This window comes from Sapajus apella, unplaced genomic scaffold (assembly GCF_009761245.1).
Source record: "Sapajus apella isolate SASKATOON/1434 unplaced genomic scaffold, GSC_monkey_1.0 scaffold12, whole genome shotgun sequence".
NCBI classification, from domain to species: domain Eukaryota; kingdom Metazoa; phylum Chordata; class Mammalia; order Primates; family Cebidae; genus Sapajus; species Sapajus apella.
This window is the reverse complement of record NW_022436952.1, coordinates 6,967,799-6,988,918: the sequence shown is the minus strand read 5'-3', so window position 1 is coordinate 6,988,918 and position 21,120 is coordinate 6,967,799. Positions and strand designations below refer to the sequence as shown.

At 44.2% G+C, this 21,120-nt stretch overlaps 1 protein-coding gene across 1 annotated transcript in view; it reads left to right on the top strand.

Annotated features, from left to right (window-relative positions):
* The window catches only part of TTLL6 (tubulin tyrosine ligase like 6), a 39,041-nt gene extending 18,607 nt beyond the window's left edge, over positions 1 to 20,434 (top strand). The window contains exons 11-13 of the mRNA XM_032279902.1: positions 11,124 to 11,493; positions 11,965 to 12,230; positions 19,698 to 20,434. Coding sequence (XP_032135793.1) covers positions 11,124 to 11,493; positions 11,965 to 12,230 — 636 coding nt within the window. The 3' untranslated portion in view covers positions 19,698 to 20,434. The remainder of the gene's footprint in view (positions 1 to 11,123; positions 11,494 to 11,964; positions 12,231 to 19,697) is intronic.
* The last annotated feature ends 686 nt before the right edge of the window (positions 20,435 to 21,120 follow it).

Below are 21,120 nucleotides of genomic sequence, written 5' to 3'. Positions count from 1 at the left end.
GGGATTACAGGCATAAGCCACCGCGCCTGGCCCTTTTTTGTTGATCCTTTAGGATTTTTACCATATGTCATTTTCAACTAAAGTCAGTTTTACTTCTTTCCAAACATTAGGCTCTATATTTTTCTTGCTTTATTGCAGTAGCTAGAACTTCTAGTACAATGTTGAATAGGGCTGGAGACAGCAAACATCTTTGTCTTGCTTCCAGTCTTACCAGGGTAACATTCAATTCTTTACTATTAAGTATGATATTAACTGTCAGGTATTTGTAGATGCCCTTTATCAGACTGAAAAAGGTTACTTCTATTCCTAGTTTGCTGAGAGTTTTTAAAAATAATGGATGGATGTTTAACTTTGTCAAGAGCTTCTTTGGCATGAAGTGATATAATCATGGATTTTTTTTCTTTAGACTGCTAATATGGTGGATTATATTGATCGATTTTTGAATATTGTATCTACCTTGCAATCCCAGGATAAACCTCACTTGGTCATGGTATATATTTTTTAATACATTGCTGAATTTAATTTGCTAAAATTTTATGTCTAAGTTCATAAAAGGTGTTGGTTTATAGTTTTTTCCCTTCTACTTTCTTTGTATATCTTTGATATCAGGGTAATTCTGGCCCCATAAAGTGAGTTAGGAAGTATTCCTTTCTCTTTCGTTTTCTGCAAGAGATTATGTTTGTGTCATTATTTCTTTTCTTTTCTGGTTTTTTATTTTTGATGGAATCTCACTCTGTTGCCCACACTAGAGTGTAGTGGCACAATCTCGGCTCACTGCAACCCCTGCCTCCTGGGTTCAATCATTTCTCCTGCCCCAGCCTCCCAAGTAGCTGGGATTACAGATGTCCACTACCACACCTGGCTAATTTTTGTATTTTTAGTAGAGATGGGGTTTCACCATGTTGGCCAGGCTGGTCTCGAACTCCTGACCTCAAGTGATCCACCCGCCTCAGCCTTCCAAAGTGCTGGGATTACAGGTTTGAGCCACAGCGCCTGGTGATTTGTCATTATTTCTTATCTAAATATTTGGATAGAATTCTCCAGAGAAACTATCTGGGCCTAGAGATTTCTTTTTTAGAGTATTTTAAACTAAAAGTTCAATTTTTAAAAAGCAGGTATAAGATTATCCAAATTTCCTATTTTATTTTGAGTGAGTTTTGACAGTTTATGGTTTTTGAGGTATTGGTTCATTTCATCTAAGGTGGCTTTATACATGAAGAACTATTTATAAAAGTCCCTATTTTCATTTTAATGTCTGAGGTTATAGGCATGAGCCACCAAACCTGGGCAAAAGCTTTTTTTTTTTTTTTTTTTTTTTATGGAAAATAAGGTGTCTTTTGCTATTGTTGGGTGGTAGGATCAATTAGATTCATTTGGTTGATGGTGTTGTTCAGTTCTTCTATACCCTTGTTAATTTTTTGTGTACCAGTACTATCAATTGCTGAGAGAGGAATGTTGAAATCTCTATTATTGTGAATGTGTCTATTTCTCCTTTCACTTCTGGGAGTTTTTTCTTCATTTTTGAAGGTTTGTCATTAGGTGCATACACATTTAGGATTGTTGTGTCTTGATCAATTGATCTGTTTAATCATTATGTGATGTCTCATTTCTTCGTTTGGAGGTCTACTTTGTCTGATAGTCACAGAGCCACTCCAATTTTCTTTTGATTAGTGTTTGCAAGGTAGATTTTTTTTTCATTGGTGATCTCTCTCTTAGTACAGTTCTCAAAGTTCTTGATACGCTGTTTAGGGTCGGAGCCACACATGGGCAGCTTAGGAGCAAGCCCAGGAGTTAATAAACCACTTTATTGGGTTACTTTCCCAATTTCCTTTCTCTCTACAATCTCTCTGGTACTTTCTGGTTCCCTGGGCCTCCTTCTTTCCATTCTCTGGCCTGAAAGCTGGGACTTTAGTTACCCTGTTCTGTGGCACACTTTCTGTGACTATACCCACCTCCAGGACCAAGTGGCAAAATGTCTCAGAGGGAGAAAAGCATGTGGGGTGACTCCACTCTCTTGGGACCACTACTTCTCCACTTAGAGAAAAGGTTCTCCTCCCTCGGAGTGTTCACTTTCTCTGGCCCCTGCTGTGAATTCTCTCGCTGTCACTGCTATTATCGATTAAGAACTTCCTGGAGATGGGGGCTCAAGAGAGTAGAGAAAATAAAAGAAAAGAAGAAAAAAGGTCTCTGAACATTGGATGTCCTTTTTCTCACTCTTTGAGCCAAAACTATAGGGCTTCTCCTGGAGCTCTCTCTGCCTACCCCTATGTACCCACTTCCGGGTTTTGGGTTACCTTTAGTCCAGTCTTGGGGATGCTGGGGGAGAAATGGTAAATCCATTCTGCTGATTTGCCAGGACTTTCGATTATCACCTACACCCACAATCTGCCTGCTACTGTCTACTTTTCAGAATTCTCAGATAGCTACCCTATGCGTGCATCCTATGCAGATTTTATGGGTATGGTCAGTGGGAGAGACAGGATGGAGAAAGCTTAATCCATTTTACTCAGAATCAGGACCAAACTCTGTCCCTTCTCATCTCTTTAAATTTTTCTATTGTCGTTTTTTGTTTTGTTTTCATTTTGAGACAAGGTCTCACTCTGTTGCCCAGTCTGGGGTACAGTGTTGTGATCATAGCTCACTGCAGCCTCAAACTCCTGGGCTCAAGCAGTCCTCCCGCCTCAGCCTCCTGAGTAGCTGGAGTGACAGGAGATGGAGCCTACAGGCACATGCCACTGCACCCAGCTAATTTTTTAAAAAAATTTTTTTGTAAAGACAGGGTTTCGCTGTGTTGCCCAGGCTGGTCTGAAACTTCTGGCCTCAAGCTGTCCTCCTTCTCCGCTTTCCAAAGTACTGGAATTACGGACATGAGCCACTGCACCCAGCCTTGTTGTCCTTTTGATATCTGCAGCATCTTTAGTGATAGCCAATCTGATGGTTGGTAAAAGTAATTTGTGCTTCCTGTTTCTTTATCTTGATCTGTCTTACTACAGGTTTATCGGGTTTTTTTTTTTTCTTTTCTTTTTTATTTTGAGACTCTGGCCCTGTGGCTCAGGCTGTGCTGTAGTGGCACAATCTTACCTCATGGCAGCCTCCATCTCCTGGGCTCAAGTGAGCCGCCCTCCCAAGCCTCCTGAGCAGCTGGAACTACAGGTGTGCACCACCACACCTGGCTGATTTTCTTTTCTTTTCTTTTTTCTTTTTTGATAGAGACAGGATCTCATCATGTTGCCCAGGCTTGTCAAACTCCTCAGCTCAAGCAATCCTCCTGCCTCAGCCTCCCAAAGTACTAGGATTATAGCATTAGCCACCATGCCCAGCCAATTTTTTTCTTTTAAAGACAGGGTTTCACCATGTTGGCCAAGCTGGTCTTGAATTCCTGACCTCAGGTGATCCACCCACCTCAGCCTCCCAAAATGCTGAGATTACAGGCATGAGCCACCACGCCCAGCCCAATTTTTTTTTTAATTAAAAAAATTTTGACTGGGTGCAGTGGCTCACATGTGTAATCCCAGCACTTTGGGAGGCCAAGGTGGACAGATCACTTGAGGTCAGGAGTTCAAGACCAGCCTGGACATCATGGTAAACCCTGTCTCTATGAAAAATACAAAAATTAGCTGGGTATGGTGGCGTGTGCCTGTAATTCGAGCTACTCAAGAGGCCGAGGCATGAGAATCATTTGAACCCTGGAGGAGGAGATTGCCGTGACCTGAGATCTTACCATTGCACTTCAGCCTGGGAGACAGAGTGAGACTCCATCTCAAAGAAAAAAAAATTTTTTTTTTTTTAGACCTGAGGTCTTGCTACGTTGTTCAGGCTGATCTTGAATTCCTGCGCTTAAGCAATCCTCCTGCCTCAGTCTCTTTGATAACTGGAACTATAGGCACACACTACCACACTTGGCTGTTTTCTATTTCATTGATTTCCAGTATTATCTGTATCATTTCCTTTTTTCTAATAACTGTAGTTTAATTTGATCACCATTTTCTAGCCTCTTAAAGTGGAAATTTAGATTATTTTCAGGCTGTCTTCCTTTCTAATATGCATTTAGCACTACAAATTTCTCTGTAAACCCTAATTTGTTTGCATACCACACATTTTTATATGTTGCATACTTATTACTTGGTTTGAAATGCTTTCTAATTTCCCTTATGATTTAATTTTTGATCCATGGGTTATCTAGAAGTATATTGTTTAATTTTTACATTTTTGAGGATTTTCTAGATACCTTATTGTGATCACTTCTTGGCATTTTGGCTTAGACCAAATGTAGATATCTTATTGTTGTTAGTTTCTAATTGAACTCCTTTGTGGTTAGTGTACGTACTTTGTAAAATTTCAGTCTTTTAAAATTTATCAGGCCAGGTGAGATGGCAGATGCCTGTGGTCCTAGCTATTTGGGAGGCTGAGGTGGAAGGAGCAAGTGAGCCCAGGAAGCTGAGCTGCAGTGACCTATGGTTGTGTCACTGCACTCCAGCCTGGGCAATAGAGAAAGCCCCTGTCTCTAGAAAACTAAATAAAAATAAAGTAAAATAAAATAAAATAAAAGTTAATCAAGATTTGTTTTATGGCCCAGCAAATGAGTTATCTTGGTAAATGTTGCACGTGCACTTGAAAATAATGCATATTCTGCAATTGTTGGGTATTAAAAGGGCGTCTTTTAAGACAGATGTAACAGGGTCTTACTTTCTTATCTAGTGTGAAAACCTCTGCCCTTTTATTGGAGTGTTTACTCCATTTCCATTTACTTATTTCTTTTTGTTGAGACACTGTCTTGCTCAGTCATCAGTGTGGAATTCAGGGCACCATCATGGCTCACTGCAGCCTCAAACTCCTAGACTCAAGCAGTTCTTCCACATTAGTCTCCTGAGTCGCTGGAACTACAGGCGTGTGTCACCACAACTAGCTAATTTTTTGTTTTCTTTTTTTTTGAGACGGAGTTTCATTCTTGTTACCCAGGCTGGAGTGCAATGGCGTGATCTCGGCTCACCGCAGCCTCCGCCTCCTGGGTTCAGGCAATTCTCCTGCCTCAGCCTCCTGAGTAGCTGGGATTACAGGCACGTGCCACCATGCGCAGCTGATTTTTTGTATTTTTAGTAGAGACGGGGTTTCACCATGTTGACCAGGATGGTCTCGATCTCTTGACCTTGTGATCCACCCGCCTTGGCCTCCCAAAGTGCTGGGATTACAGGCGTGAGCCACTGCGCCCGGCCCAATTTTTTGTTTTCTTGTAGATTAGATATGGCTTTATTTCCCAGGCTGGTCTCTAACTCCTGGGCTCAAGCCGTCCTCCCACCTAGGCCTCCCAAAGTGCTAGGATTACAAGTGTGAGCCACTGCACCTGGCCTAATTTCCATTTAATAGTACTATTAATACAATTTATTGGGTTTCAAGCTGTAATGCTAATTGTTTTCTATTCATCCCTTCTGCTTTTGCTTTTTATCCTACATTCTCCCTTTTCTGCCTGCTTTTGGGTTAATTAAAAATTGGGTATTTGTTAGTCTCAATTCCTCTATTGCTTTATTTATTTATTTATTTTACTTTAGGTGCATACTATATCTGGCATTTCTCCCCATGTTATCCCTTCCCACCCTCCCCTCCCTCTCCACCCCCCCTCCACCCCCCGTTATCTCTCCCCTACCCCCACCAACTGTCCCCTGTGTGTGATGCTCCTCTCCCTGAGTCCACGTGTTCTTGTTGTTGAACACCCACCTATGAGTGAGAACATGTGGTACTTGGCTTTCTGTTCTTGGGTCAGTTTGCTGAGAATGATGGTTTCCAGATTCATCCAAGTCCCTACAAAGGACACAAGCTCATTGTTTTTTATGGCTGCATAGTATTCCATGGTGTATATGTACCACATTTTCTTTGTCCAGTCTATCATGGATGGGCATTTGGGTTGGTACCAGGTCTTTGCTATTGTACACAGGGCTGCAATGAACATACATGTGCCTGTGTGTTTATAGTAGAATGATTTTATAGTTCTTTGGGTATATACCCAGTAGTGGGATGGCTGGGTCAAATGGAATTTCTATTTCTAGATCCTTGAGAAATCGCCACACAGTCTTCCACAATGGTTGAACTAATTTACACTCCCACCAACTGTGTAAGAGTGTTCCTATTTCTCCACATCCTCTCCAGCATCTGTTGTCTCCTGATTTTTTAATGATTGCCATTCTAACTGGCGTAAGATGATATCTCAGTGTGGTTTTGATTTGCATTTCTCTAATGACCAGTGATGATGAGCATTTTTTCATATGTTTGTTGGCTTCATATATGTCCTTTTTTGAAAAGTGTCTGTTCATAATACTTCACCCACTTTTGATGTTGATGGCTTTCACCAAATTTGAGAAATTTGTTTGTTTGTTTTTGGTTTTTTGAGACAGAGTTTTGCTCTTGTTACCCAGGCTGGAGTACAATGGCGCTATCTCAGCTCACCGCAACCTCCGCCTCCTGGGTTCAAGCAATTCTCCTGCCTCAGCCTCCTGAGTAGCTGGGACCACAGGCACACGCCACCACGCCCAGCTAATTTTTGCATTTTTAGTAGAGACAGGGTTTCACCATATTGACCAGGATGGTCTCGGTCTCTTGACCTCGTGATCCACCCGCCTCGGCCTCCCAAAGTGCTGGGATTATAGGCGTGAGCCACCACGCCCGGCCTAAATTTGAGAAATTTATTGCCATTATTCAAAATCTTTTGCTGCCTTATTTCGTTTCTCTTATCTTCTGGACCTTCAATAACATATATGTTAAGTCACAGAATATTGTCTCAGAGACTTCTTAGATTCTACTTATTTTTCTTTAATCTTGTTTCTCTTTTGTTTTCAGATTGAATAATTTTTATTGCTCTATATTCAAACTTGCTGACTCTTTTGTCTGCTATTAAACCCATCCAGTGAACTTTTTATTTCAATTATTATACCTTTAAGCCCTATGGAAATGCTACTCAGTTCTTTTTATTTATTTTTTTGAGGCAGTGTCTCACCGTATCACCCAGGCTGGAGTGCGGTGGCACAATTACGGCTTACTGCAGCCTCAACCTTCTGGGCTCAGGCAATCCTCTTGCTTCAGCCTCCCAAGTAGCTGGGACACCTGTGCCTGACACCATGCTTGGCTAATCTTTGTAGTTTTTGTAGAGATGAGGCTTCACCATGTTGCACAGGCTGGTGTTCTTTTTTATAGTTGCTGTTTTTCTGCTTAGATTCCCAACTTTTGAATTTTGCATGCCTATATTTTTTAAATTATTTGGCCATATTTATAATGCTTGCTAAAGTCCTTGTCTGCTAATAAAGCAACATTTGGGTCATCTCAAGTATTTTATTTCTTTATATTTATTTATTTATTCTTTTAATTTTGTAAGTAATGGGGTCTTGCTATGTTGCAGGCTGGTCTGGAACTCCTGGCCTCAAGTAATTCACCTGCCTTGGCCTCTCAAAGTGCTGGGATTATAGGTGTAAGTCACTGCGCGCAGCTGGTCTTAGAGTATTAACTACTTTTTGTTCTCTTGAGTGTGGATGATGATGATGATGATGATTATTATTATTTTGCATATCTGGTGGGGTGTTTTGTTTTGTTTTGAGATGGAGTCTCGCTTTGTTGCCCAGGCTGGAGTTCAGTGGCGCAATCTCAGCTACGGCAACTTCCACTTCTCGAGTTCAAGTGCTTTTCCTGCTTCAGCCTCCTGAGTAGCTGGGATTACAGGCATGCACCACCACACCTGGCTAATTTTTGTATTTTTTTAGTAGAGACATGGTTTCACCATGTTGGTCAAGCTGGTCTCGAACTCCTGACCTAAGGTGATCCACCTGCCTCGGCCTCCCAAAGTGCTGGGATTACAGGTGTGAACCACTGCACCCAGCCAGCTAATTTTTAAACAATTATTTGAGAGATGAAGCTCTTGCTGTGTTGCTTAGGCTGGTCTCAAACTCCTGGCCTCAAGGGATCCTTTCACCTCTACCTCTGAGATAGTTGGGATTACAGACGTGAACAACCTTGCCCAGCCTAAAGAGTGACTTTTATTTGAGCAATCCATTAACTTCAAATTCTAAATTTACTGTGGTGAGCAGGCATTGAAACATTATTATTTCAGCTTCCAGTGCTATTTTTTTTTTTTTTTTTTTGAGACAGAGTTTCGCTCTTGTTACCCAGGCTGGAGTGCAATGGCGCAATCTCGGCTCACCGCAACCTCCGCCTCCTGGATTCAGGCAATTCTCCTGCCTCAGCCTCCTGAGTAGCTGGGATTACAGGCATGTGCCACCATGCCCAGCTGATTTTTTGTATTTTTAGTAGAGACGAGGTTTCACCATGTTGACCAGGATGGTCTCGATCTCTTGACCTCGTGATCTACCCGCCTCGGCCTCCCAAAGTACTGGGATTACAGGCGTGAGCCACCGCGCCCGGCCTCCAGTGCTATTTTTTATTGGGTCCCCTGAAATCCTTTCCTCCCTGTTCCATACCCCCCTGCATGTGTAGTTTATTTGTCATGCCAAACTGCACATGAAAGGATTTCACACTTTCACAATTTACGCTCTGTCTCTCTGGCTTCTCTGACTGCTTCAAACTTTACCTCTAGCCAGTAAGGCTGTGGCTTTCTGCTGCCCATGCCTTGTGGATTGTGGGTGTCCTTGGACAAAAAGCTGCAGTGCTACACATCTCATCAAGTGCAGTTTCTTCTTCTTCTTTTTTTCTTTTTTTCTAAGATTAGGGGTTTTTTATTTGTTTGTTTTTTTGGTTTTTTAGACAGAGTTTTATTCTTGTTGTCCAGGGTGGAGTGCAATAGTGCGATTTCAAGTCACTGCAACCTCTGCCTCCCAGGTTCAAGTGATTCTCCTGCCTCAGCCTCCCAAGTAGCTGGCATTACAGGCGTCTGCCACTACGCCTGGCTAATTTTTGTGTTTTTAGTAGAGATGGGGTTTCACCATGTTGGCCAGGCTGGTCTCGAACTTCTGACCTCAGGGATCCACCTGCCTCGGCCTCCCAAAGTCCTGGGATTACAGGCGTGAACCACTTCGCCTGGCCTCAGGACTAGGTTTCAGCTACCATTTCACCTTATCAGCTCTCCAAGGTAGGGACATACAGGTTGCCTTTGCTTCTCCCCCACTATAAATAATGCAGCAGTGAACATCCCTCTGTATGTTTTTTATTATCATAAAATATACATAATGTAAAACTTACCATTTTAATTATTTTCAAGTGTACATTTCACTGTCATTAGGACAGATGCACATTTATGCAGCTATAGCCACGATCCATTTCCAGAACTTTTCTATCACCCTAAACAGAAAATCTGTGCCCACTAAACATAACTCTTCATTCTCCCCTCCCCTCAGCCCCTGGAAACCCCTATTCTACTTTCTGCCTCTATTAATTTGACTACTCTAGGTACCTCATATAAGTGGAATCATATAATATTTTTACTTTTGTGTCTGGCTTATTTCACTTAGCATAATGTTTTCAAGGTTCATTCATGTTACAGCATGTGTCAGAATCTCCTTCCTTTTGAAGACTGAATAATATTCCATGGCGTGTATATGTATATATATAACACATATACACACCATGGAATATTATTCATATTATGTATATATACACACCATATATGTATACATATATATATATATATACACCATGTATATATACATACACATTATATATGTATATATACACACCATATATATAATGTATACATATGTGTATATATATACACCATGTATATACATATATGTATATATGTATATATACATATATACATATACACACATATATATAGTTTATACCATATATATATGTTGTTTATACCATTTTGTTTATCCATTCATCTGTTGGTGAACATTTAGTGTTTCTACTTTTTAGATATTGTGAATAATGCTGCTGTGAAGACTGGTGTATTTTTTTTTCTTTTTTCAGACAGAGTCTCACTCTGTCACTCAGGTTGGAGTGCAGTGGCACCATCTTGGTTCACTATAACCTCCATCTCCCAGGCTCAAGTGAATCTCTCACCTCAGCCTCCCAAGTAGCTGGGACCACAGGTGCACACCACCATGCCTAGCTAATTTTTGGTTGAGATAGGGTTTCACCATGTTTCCCAGGCTGGTCTCAAACTCCTAAGGTCAAGTGATCTACCCGCCTGAGCCTCCCAAAGTGCTGGGATTACAGATATGAGCCACCATGACCGGCCACAGTATATGTATTTTTCAAGAGCTGTCTAATAACATATGAAGTATATATACCTAGCAGAAGAATTGCTAAGCCACAAAGTGTTTGTAATTTTACTTTGCCGAGCATTTCTAGATGGTTCAGAATGGCTATAACAGCCTAGTTGTCAGCAGCCATGGGTTCCTGTTCCTCTGCACAGGAACAGGACAGGCTTTATCTAACTTTCTAATTTTTGCCAGTCTGATGGCTGTAAAATAATACCTAGGCCAGGAGTGGTGGCTTACGCCTGTAATCCCAGCACTTTGGGAGGCTGAGGTGGGCAGATCACTTGAACCCAGGAGTTTGAGACCAACCTGGGCAATATGGCAAAACCCCATCTCTACAAAAGATACAAAAATTAGCTGGATGTGGTGGCGAATGCCTGTAGTCCCAGCTACTTGGGAGACTGAGGTGGGAGGATTGCTTGAGTCCAGGAGGTAGAGATTGCACCACTGTGCTCCAGCCAGGGTGACAGGATGAGACCCTGTCTCAAATAATAAAAATAACAATAATACCTATTGTTCTGATTGCCAATCTTTATTGTTTACAATCTCTCTCATGTTCAGAGACTTTTAGAGGAGGCTGTAGAGTCGTCTACCATCTTCTTGCCTTAGTGTTTAACCAATTCATGGTGAGGAAACTATTTTAACCTAATCTTTCTTGCTGCTGAACCCAGCTCTTAATCTGTTTATTTTAATCAAGAATAGCATGGGAACTGAGCATGGTGGCACTCATATATTTGCAGTCACAGCTACTCAGGAGGCTGAGGCAGGAGGATCACTTGAGCCCAGTTTGACACCAGCCTGTGCAGCGTAGCAAGACCTTGTCTCAAAAAAAAAAAAATAAAAAAAAAGAAAAAAAAAAAAAAAAAGCATAGGAAGGAACCCTTTGCTTTCCACAGTCTCATTTTGAACTGTCTTTTCTTCCAGCACTTAACCTCAGTAGAAACTAGCCCAGAATCCACCACCAAAGTCTCAATCTCCCCAGAGTCTCCACCAACCCTGGCCGTGACCGCCAGCTCTGAATACAGTGGTCCAGAGACGGACAGGGTGGTATCCTTTAAATGCAAGAAGCAGCAGACCCCTCCACAGTTCATCCAGGAGAAAATGTTAAAACCTTTTCTGCCTACAAAATCCCAGAGCTTCTTGGGGAGTCCGAACATAAGCTGGACTTTGCTAAAGAGTGACATGAAGAAGCCGCATTTGATGTCCGAGCTACTCACCAAGCTTCAAGTGAGGGGGAATCTGTCCTTCTTCCCAGTTCACTATAACCCCAAGCTGGGGATGACTAACTTGTCACGTGAGTACCAGTGTGGACAGGGATATGCCAGGAGCTTAAGGGGGAGAGGGATCGATAGAACTAGTCCTAATCTTTGGGGAGCTCCCAGTCTTTTGGTAGGGGACAGCCACTGTCCTCAGGGAAACCCCAGTCTGATGGTAGAGACACAGTCCATTACATTAAGAAGTCTCTAGTCTGATTGGGAAGACAAAAAAGATAAAAACAGAATGCTGTCCAAATCCCTTCTTCAACATTTTCTGGTTCTCATTCACATGAGGCTCATTCAGCTGAGGCTGCACCAGTTACTGATTTTTAAGTATGAAAAAATGGGGAAGAAAAACTATTTGGAGGAAAGGAGTGATGGCTGATTTTGGCTCAAAGAGCGTCAGCCAGTTATAGACCATGGGACCCTGCTGGGAGGTGGCCTTCACCAGGAATTTGCGCTGAATCCAACAGCACAAATCACTGATGCCCATGACTTTGCCTTTCCAGAAAACCCCTCCCTGCCTGGGGAGTGCTACTCCCGCCGTGACAGCTCTGGTGAGAAGAGGCAGCTGGATGCGCCCTCCCTCCTTCTGCAGAGTCCTCAGAGCTATAACGTTACTCTGAGGGACCTGCTGGTGATCGCCACTCCAGCCCGACTGGATCCGAGGCCTGGCAGAAGCCACACAAGTGCTATGAAGGGCTCGTGTATACAGGATCAAGAAGCATTTGGCCATTGTCTGATCTCTCGTCAAAAAGGATGTGAGAGAAGCTAGGTAGGCCTACTCATATTCTCTCAACGTGTTTGGTGTGTTGGCAGGTGCTCTATATTTTTCTGGAATGTTGGATAGGTAGGAGGATGAATGGATTGATAAAGACATACAGGTAAGTAAACAATGAAGACTTACCTCAATCAAAATGTGATCCTGAATGGATGTAGTGGCTCATGCCTATAATCCCAGCACTTTGGGAGGCCAAAGCAGGAGGATCCCTGAGCCCAGGAGTTTGAGACCAGCCTGGGCAACATAAGGGAGACCCCCATCTCTATAACAAATTTTAAAATTAGCTGGGTGGTGGCACACATCTGTGGTCCCAGCTACTTGAGAGGCTGAGGCGAGAGGATTACTTGATGCAAGGGCTTCAAGACCAGCCTGGGCAACATAGCAAGACCCTGTGTCTACAAAAAATTAAAAAATTAGCTGGGTGTGGTGGAGCACAACTGTGGTCTCAGCTACTTGGGAGGCCAAGGTAGGAGGATTGATTAAGCCCAAACATCAAGGTTGCAGTGAGCCAAGATTGCACCACTGCACTCCAGCCTGGGTAACAGAGCAACACCCTGTCTTAAAAAAAAAAAAAAAGTGACCCCTTGCTATGTATTAATATATTTCTGATAGAACTGATCTGCCCCCACTAGGCACTTTGCCTTGTCTTCCACTTAAGGCTAAAATTGAGACAGTCATATATGCAGATCCCAGTAGTAGAACCAGGTCAGCCATGATTTTCACACCCTTTAAGCTGCGCAGCCTGGTCTAGGCTTAGATCACTTGCTCCAAAGGCTGGCCCTGTGATGCAGTGTGCTGAGGGGACAGAGCAACGGGACAGTGGAGACTGGGATATGGAACCTAAACTTCTTCCTTTGAGAAGCTTTGGTTTTACCATGCAAAAGGCCCAGGAGGTGGTAAGATGCCCTCTGTCTGAACTTCAGTGCTTCTGAGGGAAGGTCATATGTAAAAACTTGGGAGAACTCTACAGCATAGAGCTGTAGAATTAAGGGATCTGTGCTGCTTGGCTGCCTAAAGAAGGCTAGAGATTTGAATCACCTCCCTCCACCCTGCCACCCAAAGCTTACTGTGAGCAGATGCTCTCACCTGGCCCTTTCCTTGCAGGAGGGTCTGCAAGGAAATATCCAACCCATAGATGGCACCTTGAGTGCCTGCAAAAATGCATATTCGAGGGCCTCCTCCCAGAAATTCTGATTCAGTGGGTCCTGGGTGGAGAGCTCAGGAATCTGCATTTTATGAAGTTCCTATAGTTGATTCTGATAGTCCTCTCATCATGCTCAGAGAAGAGCTGGGCCTGATGTTTGCGCATTTCCCTGATGATGGCAATCATGTGAGGGCTCTTGTTTAAGCCTGTAGTTTCTCAGGTCCAACCCCGTGGGAATTCAGGCATAAGTGGGCTGGTAAGGGGCCCTGGGAATTTGTCTTTTGAACAAGTCTTTTAAATATGAGTAATAAGTACTTGTCTTCTTTTACTATTTGAGATGGAATCTTGCTTTGTTGCCCAGGCTGGAGTGCAGTGGTTCGATCTCAGCTCACTGCAACCTCTGCCCCCAGGTTCAAGCAATTCTCTTGCCTCAGCCTCCCAAGTAGCTGTGATTACAGGCACCTCCCAGCACGCCCAGCGAATTTTTGTATTTTTAGTAGAGATGGGGTTTCACCATGTTGGTCAGGCTGGTCTGGAACTCCTGACCTCGTGATACGCCTGCCTTGGCCTCCCAAAGTGCTGGGATTGTGGGTGTGAGCCACTGTGCCTGGCTATAAGTACTTGTCTTACATGTAGATCTAGGCCTGGGCAGAGGAGCCTGTTACAGCCAGCCCTGACCTGTGGGCTGTCATTGGAGCAAAACTGTCTGATCCTTAAGGAGCTCCAACCCACTCCCACTATCCTCAGCATATGGTTCATAACTTTCTGGTACTGGAATTTTAAGTAAAAATAGTTACTTATGTATTGCTATTTATGTTCCTACTGTTTATTTATTTTTTGAAGCAGAGTCTCACTCTGTCTCCTAGGCAAGTGCAGTGGCGGGATCTCGGCTCACTGCAACCTCCACCTCCTGGGTTCAAGCAATTCTCGTGCCTCAGCCTCTTGAGTAGCTGGGACTAGAGGCATGCACCTCCACGCCTGGCCAGTTTTTGTATTTTTAGTAGATACAGGGTTTCGCCATGTTGAGCAGGCTGGTTTCGAACTCCTGGCCTCAAGCTATTCACCCACCTTGGTTTCCCAAAGTGCTGGAATTGCAGATGTGAGCCACCACACACAGCCTGTTTCTACTCTTTAAAAAAGAGAGGATGATGTAGCAGATTACAATGAAAACTTGTGTTCAATAGGACTGTTAAAACTAAATAATAATAATCAGAAGCCACACAAAGAAAGGGAAGAGATTATTATACTAAGAGTGTGTAATAAAGTGCTTCCTGCATCGACCATTGAATTTGGCTCTGAACCTCTTAACAGAAAAGGCCAGAAATAGCATTCTGTTTTGGTCCCTTTTTTATCCAATCATACCAGAGAGTCCCTAGTAGTACGGACCACGTCTCTGCCATCAGATGGGGGTCTCCCTGAGGACAGGAACTTTATTCTTCCCCCTCAAGACTGGGAGCTCCTCAAAGATTGGCGCTGGTTCTGTTGGTTTCTTTCCCACCCCCAAGCTCCAGGACATCCCTGTATACACCGGCTCTCTGCTTGGAGTTGTAGTGAGCTGGGAACAAGGAGAGCTTCCCCATCAGTTGAACCTTGGAGAATACTTCTGATATCAGGTGCTGATTCTTCATGTCACTTTTTAGCAAAGTGGGCTCAGATTCCCTAAGAAGCTCTGGTATTTTGTAGGCAGAGACAATTTCAATATTTTCTCTAGATGAATAATTGAGACAGAATCTCACTCTGTCATTCAGGCTGGAGTGTAGTGCTGCAATCTTGGCTCACTGCAACCTCTGCCTCCCAGGTTCAAGCAATTCTCCTGCCTCAGCCTCCTGAGTAGCTGGGACTACAGGCGCGTGCCACCATGCCAGGCTAACTTTTTGTGTTTTTGCATTTTAGTAGAAACGGGGTTTCACCGTGTTAGCCAGGATGGTCTCAATCTCCCAACCTCATGATCCACCCACCTCGGTCTCCCAAAGTGCTGGGATTACAGGCATGAGCCACCTTGTCCAGCTAGTTTAGTAGTTCTTTAGGGAAGACTTCTTTCCCTGAAAGAGCAGTTTATCATGTGGAGTCTCATAGATCTTTACTGCCATAATAAACAATGGTTGAAGACACTGCTATGCGTTAGTATCAGTCATGGTGCTGGGCGTGGTGGGGAGTGCCTGTAGTCCCAACTACTCGGGAGGGTGAGCCCAGAAGGATTGCTTGAGTCCAGGAGTTCTGGGCCATAATGTGCTATCCTGATCGGGTATCCGCACTAAGTTTGGCATCAATATGGTGACCTCCCAGGAGCTGGGACCACCAGGTTGCATAAGGAGGGGTAAACCAAGATGAAAATGGAGCAGGTCAAAACTCTCATGCTGATCAGTAGTGGGATCACACTGGTGAATATCCACTGCACGCCAGCCTAGGCAACATAGCAAGACCCCCATCTCTAAAGAAAGAAAAATTCAGAGTTATAGATGATGATAGTTATCCTTTTTTTTTTTTTTTTGCTAGGTTCCTATATAGGTGCCAGCACTCTTCTAGATAAAAATTTTATCTAATTGAATTTCAATCACAATTATACACTTTCTTTTTCTTTTTTTTTTTTTTTTGATTTTTAATTTTTTTTTTTTTTTAAAGACAGTGTTTCCCCATATTGGTCAGGCTGGTCTCAAACTCCAGACCTCAGATGATCCACCCACCTCAGCCTCCCAAAGTGCTGGGATTACAGGCCTGAGCCACTGCACCTGGCCTCTTTTTTTTTTTTTTTTGTCAGTCTCTCTCTGTTGCCAAGCTGGAGTGCAATGGCATGGTCTTGGCCCACTGCAACTTCTGCCTCCCGGGTTCAAGCGATTCCCTTGCCTCAGCCTCCCAAGTAGCTGGGACTACAGGTGCGTACCACCACGCCCAGCTAATTTTTTGTATTTTAGTGGAGACAGGGTTTCACCATGTTGGCCAGGATGGTCTCGATCTCTTGACCTCGTGATCCATCGCCTCTGCCTCCTAAAGTGCTGGGATTACGGGCATGAGCCACGGCACCCGGCCACTTTATTTTTATTTTCTTTGGAGGCAATCTCATTCTGTTGCCCAGGCTGGAGTGCAGTGACAGGATCATGGCTCACCGTAATCTCAAACTCCAGGGTTCAAGCAATCCTCCTGCCTCAGCCTCCCATGTAGCTGGGACTACAGGTGCACATCACGATGCCCAGCTAATTTAAAAATTATTTTTGTAGGCCGGGTGCAGTGGCTCACGCCTGTAATCCCAGCACTTTGGGAGGCCGAGGTAGGCGGATCACCAGGTCAAGAGATTGAGACCATCCTGGCCAACACGGTGAAACCCCGTCTCTACTAAAAATACAAAAAAAAAAAAAAAAAATAGCTGGGTGTGGTGGCACGTGCCTGTGGTCCCAGCTACTCAGGAGGCTGAGGTGGAAGAATTGCTTGAACTCAGGAGGCGGAGGTTGCAGTGAGCCGAGACTGTGCCACTGCACTCCAGCCTGGTGACAGAGCAAGACTCCGTCTTAAAAAAAAAAAAATTATTTTTGTAGACACAGGGTCTCCCATGTTGCCCAGGCTGGTCTTGAACTCCTGGCCTCAAACAATTTTCTTGCTTCGGCCTCCCAAAGCTCTGTTATTACAGGCGTGAGCCACTGCACTCAGCCTTGAACTTTAGAAAAGAAAGAAAAAAAAAAAAAAACTGATGCTCAAAGAGCATAAGGTATAACATGCCGGGCGCGGTGGCTCAAGCCTGTAATCCCAGCACTTTGGGAGGCCGAGGCGGGTGGATCACGGGGTCAAGAGATCGAGACCATCCTGGTCAACATGGTGAAACCCCGTCTCTACTAAAAATACAAAAAATTAGCTGGGCATGGTGGTGCATGCCTGTAATCCCAGCTACTCAGGAGGCTGAGGCAGGAGAATTGCCTGAACCCAGGAGGCGGAGGTTGCGGTGAGCCGAGATCGCGCCATTGCACTCCAGCCTGGGCAACAAGAGTGAAACTCCGTCTCAAAAAAAAAAAAAAAAAGGTATAACATTCAGGAGGTCCCCCAGTTTTTAATTGGCACAGCAAGGATTTGAGTCAGATACTTCTGATTCCCAAGCCCCAAGCTCTTGAAGCCATACTGTCTTTCAAATGATACTTTTCATATTAGTCTTTAGTTAGAGCTGAGGTGACAATAAGTGGCTCTTCAGTGGAGGCATTTCTGCAAGTAGAGATGACAAAGGCCAAGCAGAGCCTCCTAGAATACTGTATGGGGTCACCAGATCTCAGAGCTGGCCCTCTGCTTTTAGGTCAAATGATGGCTTCTAAAAGTTCTCTCCAAACTAATCAGACCGTAAAGGACTTACACATAAAAAAACAAATTCACAAAAGACTAATTATATACAGCAGAATGTCCATCTATTAATGCATTGATTTACAGATGGAGCAGAATGTGGTGTGAAAAGAGGGCTTCTGCATAGTAAATAATAATTGATGCCGGGCTCGGTGGCTCATTCCTGTAATCCCAGCAATTTGGGAGACCAAGGTGGGTGGATCACGAGGTCAGGAGACTGAGATCATCCTGGCTAAAATGGTGAAACCTCGTCTCTACTAAAAATGCAAAAACTTAGTCAGGTGTTGTGGCACACACCTGTGGTCTCAGTTACTCAGGAGGATGAGACAGGAGAATCGCTTGAACCAGGGAGGCAGAGGTTGCAGCGAGCCGAGATTGTACCACTGCACTCCAGCCTGGGCGACATTTGTTGTTTATTGTACCACTGCACTCCAGCCTGGGCAACATCTCTATTTATTAGAGACTTCGTCTCTAAATAAATAAATAAATAAAGGTTGAAGGAAAGAAGGAAGAGCAAGCAGAGGCTCCAATTGAGATCAGGAATTTCCTTGGAAAGCATAATAGTGATAATACCTTCCACACATCAGGTTTACAGACTGTATCTCATGGAATCCTCACGCTGACAATGTGAGATTGGCAAGGCAAATGTTGTTACTTTATGCCCAATTTGCAAGTGAAGAAATTCAAGGTTGAAGATGTTAAATGACTTGCCCAACCTCACACAAGTGATGGACTATGGACAAATTGTTCTATGTTTCTTCCTCTTTACCACTTGGCCATGAACTTGGCACCCATCCTGACCCATGTGAGGAATGGAGCCCTAACAAATTCCTCCATGTCTCTGCTTTAGTGGCTATAATCTCATTCTTCTTCCTCTGGACCTGCTTTCACAGTGGGTTGGTCACTGAGTCCAGGGTGCAGTTCTGTATAACAGCTGAATTCTAGGGAATAAACAACTTATTTGGTAGGATTTTTTTTTTGAGGCAGGGTCTCACTGTGTCATCCAGGCTGGAATGCAGCGGTACTCACGGCTCACTGCAGCCTCAACTTCCCAGGCTCAGGTGATTCTCCCACTTCTTCCTCCTGAGTAGCTGGGGTAACAGGTGCTTGTCACCATGCCTGGCTAACTTTTTCTTTCTGTTTTTTTTTTTTTGTTTTTTTTTTTTTTTCCTGAGGCAGAAGTTCCCTCTGTTGCTCAGCTGGAGTACAGTGGTGCAATCTTGGCTCACTGCAACCTCCACCATCCAGGTTCAAGTGATTCTCTTGCCTCAGCCTCCTGAGTAGTTAAGACTACAGGTGGGCTACCATGCCTGGCTAATTTTGGGATGTAGTTTTAGTAGAGATGGGGCTTCTCCATATTGGCCTCGCTGGTCTCAAATTCTTGACCTCAAGTGACCTACCTGCCTCAGCCTCCCAAAGAGCTGGGATTACAGGCATGAGCCACTGTGGCTGTCCTCATTTTGTAGGATTTTAAGGATGACTCACAGCTTGACAAAGTGGGAAGCCTGACAGCTTACTGAATCAATGGTACCTGCAAAGATGGTGATGCTGTTGCTGTTGCTGATGATATTGTGCTGATGGTGATGAGCCCAGTGTGAACTGGCCCAAGACACACTTCCCATTGGTGTACTAAAAGCTTTGCATATATTATCTCAGATCTCAAGGCATTGTTGTTGTCCTTTTTCTAATCGGGAAACCAAGGCTGAGAGAGGTGAAGTAATTGTCCAAGGGCGTACAGCTTCTTAGCCACCAGAACATTCTCTCCAGCCAGCCATCTTGGCTGCTCTTAAATGACCCATATCCAATATTTCAGACAAGAAGGCTGCAGGGAGATGAATGCTGTGTAGGTAGAATGAGTTTCTGGTGACTACGGATATGAGTCACCTAAGTGTCTCGTGATCCACTAGATGGGAATGGTGATGATCAGTTAATTAACTTTAATATTCTGGAGGGCATTTTAAAGGAGTATCTTTAAAAAAAAATCTTTTCTTTTTTTCCAGAATCAGACTGGATCTCTGCCATTTCCCCCTTCCTACCTCTTAACTTGCAGGAAATGGTTTGTCTCTTCCCACAGTGTCTCCAGTGTCCACAGAATCAACTGAAGTTTTGCTTCCTCATCTAGATGTCCTGGCCCTTCATTAGCTCCCATTAGCAGCCCTGAGGCCAGCAGCTCTGCCTTTGTGCCCTCCCAGTTAGCTTACAGTGCTACAGGACCATGATTCCTGGGGGTCGATTGGTGCTGCCCCAGGACACACCTCAGTTGCCCTACCAGTGACACTTCTCTGGATTCCTCACATGGCACCATCATCCGGAACACTCCCCCAGATAAAGCAACTTGGGGAGTAGTGTTTCACAGAAGGACTCATGATTTCCAGGAGTCAAAAGCCCTCAGTCCACCAGTAGAACTGTGCCAATTGATCTTCACCTCCAGGATAAAAGACAAGGTCAGAGATGGGCAAGGTCCATAACTCTGAACCCCGAGTGAGAGAACTGAGGCAGCTACAACTTTGCAAAGTCAAGACCCGACCTCCTCCCATCCCCAGCCCAAAGACTTGCCACCTCAGTGCCCGAGCATCTTCTGGTGACCTTCCTCACCAGCCCAACTTAATCTCACCAGTGAAAACAGAGGTGAGGTGAGAGTACCCAGCCTGAAGATGCTTCTTCCATCAACCTGCACAAATGATACACTTTCCCCTCAGGCATCCATTAATAAAAAAAATTGCCATGCTCACTGCCAGGAGGAGGAGCCTGATCTGGAGGGAGAATGGGAAAGGAAGGTGGTGGGGAGACAGTTATCCTGAGTACACCTCACCAAGAAAGTTTCAGGCCAGGCACAGTGGCTCACACCTGTAATCCTGGCACTTCGGGAGGCTGAGGTGGGCAGACCACCTGAGGTCAGGAGTTCAAGACCAGCCTGGCAAACATGGTGAAACCCTGTCTCTACTAAAAATACAAAAATTACCTGGGTGTGGTGGTGGGTAACTGTAATCCCAGCTACTCAGGAAACTGAGGCAGGAGAATTGCTTGAACCCAGGAGGTGGAGGTTGCAGTGAGCCGAGGTCATGCCACTGCACTTCAGCCTGGGTGACAGAGTGAGACTCTGTCTAAAAAAAAAAAAAAGCTCCAAATATATTGAAAATATGTCAGGAAGCTTTGAAGATTTTCTCTGGACAAATGGTCTACAGTAAGCCCTCCCCTCGTTGCTGGTAGCCCAGAGCCTGACGTTGCCCTTTCTGGGGCACTCTGACTCCACCAACTCTGCCCAGCACAGGGCCTGGCTATACCCTAGGCATACCCTTTCCTTGTCTGCCAGCTCACTTTCTGCCCTTTCCAGGAAAGGGCATGAAAAATTAGCCGGGCATGGTGGCTTGTGCCTGTAATGTGATCAATTTTTGCCTCACTTGCTCTTCCTGAGTCCAATCC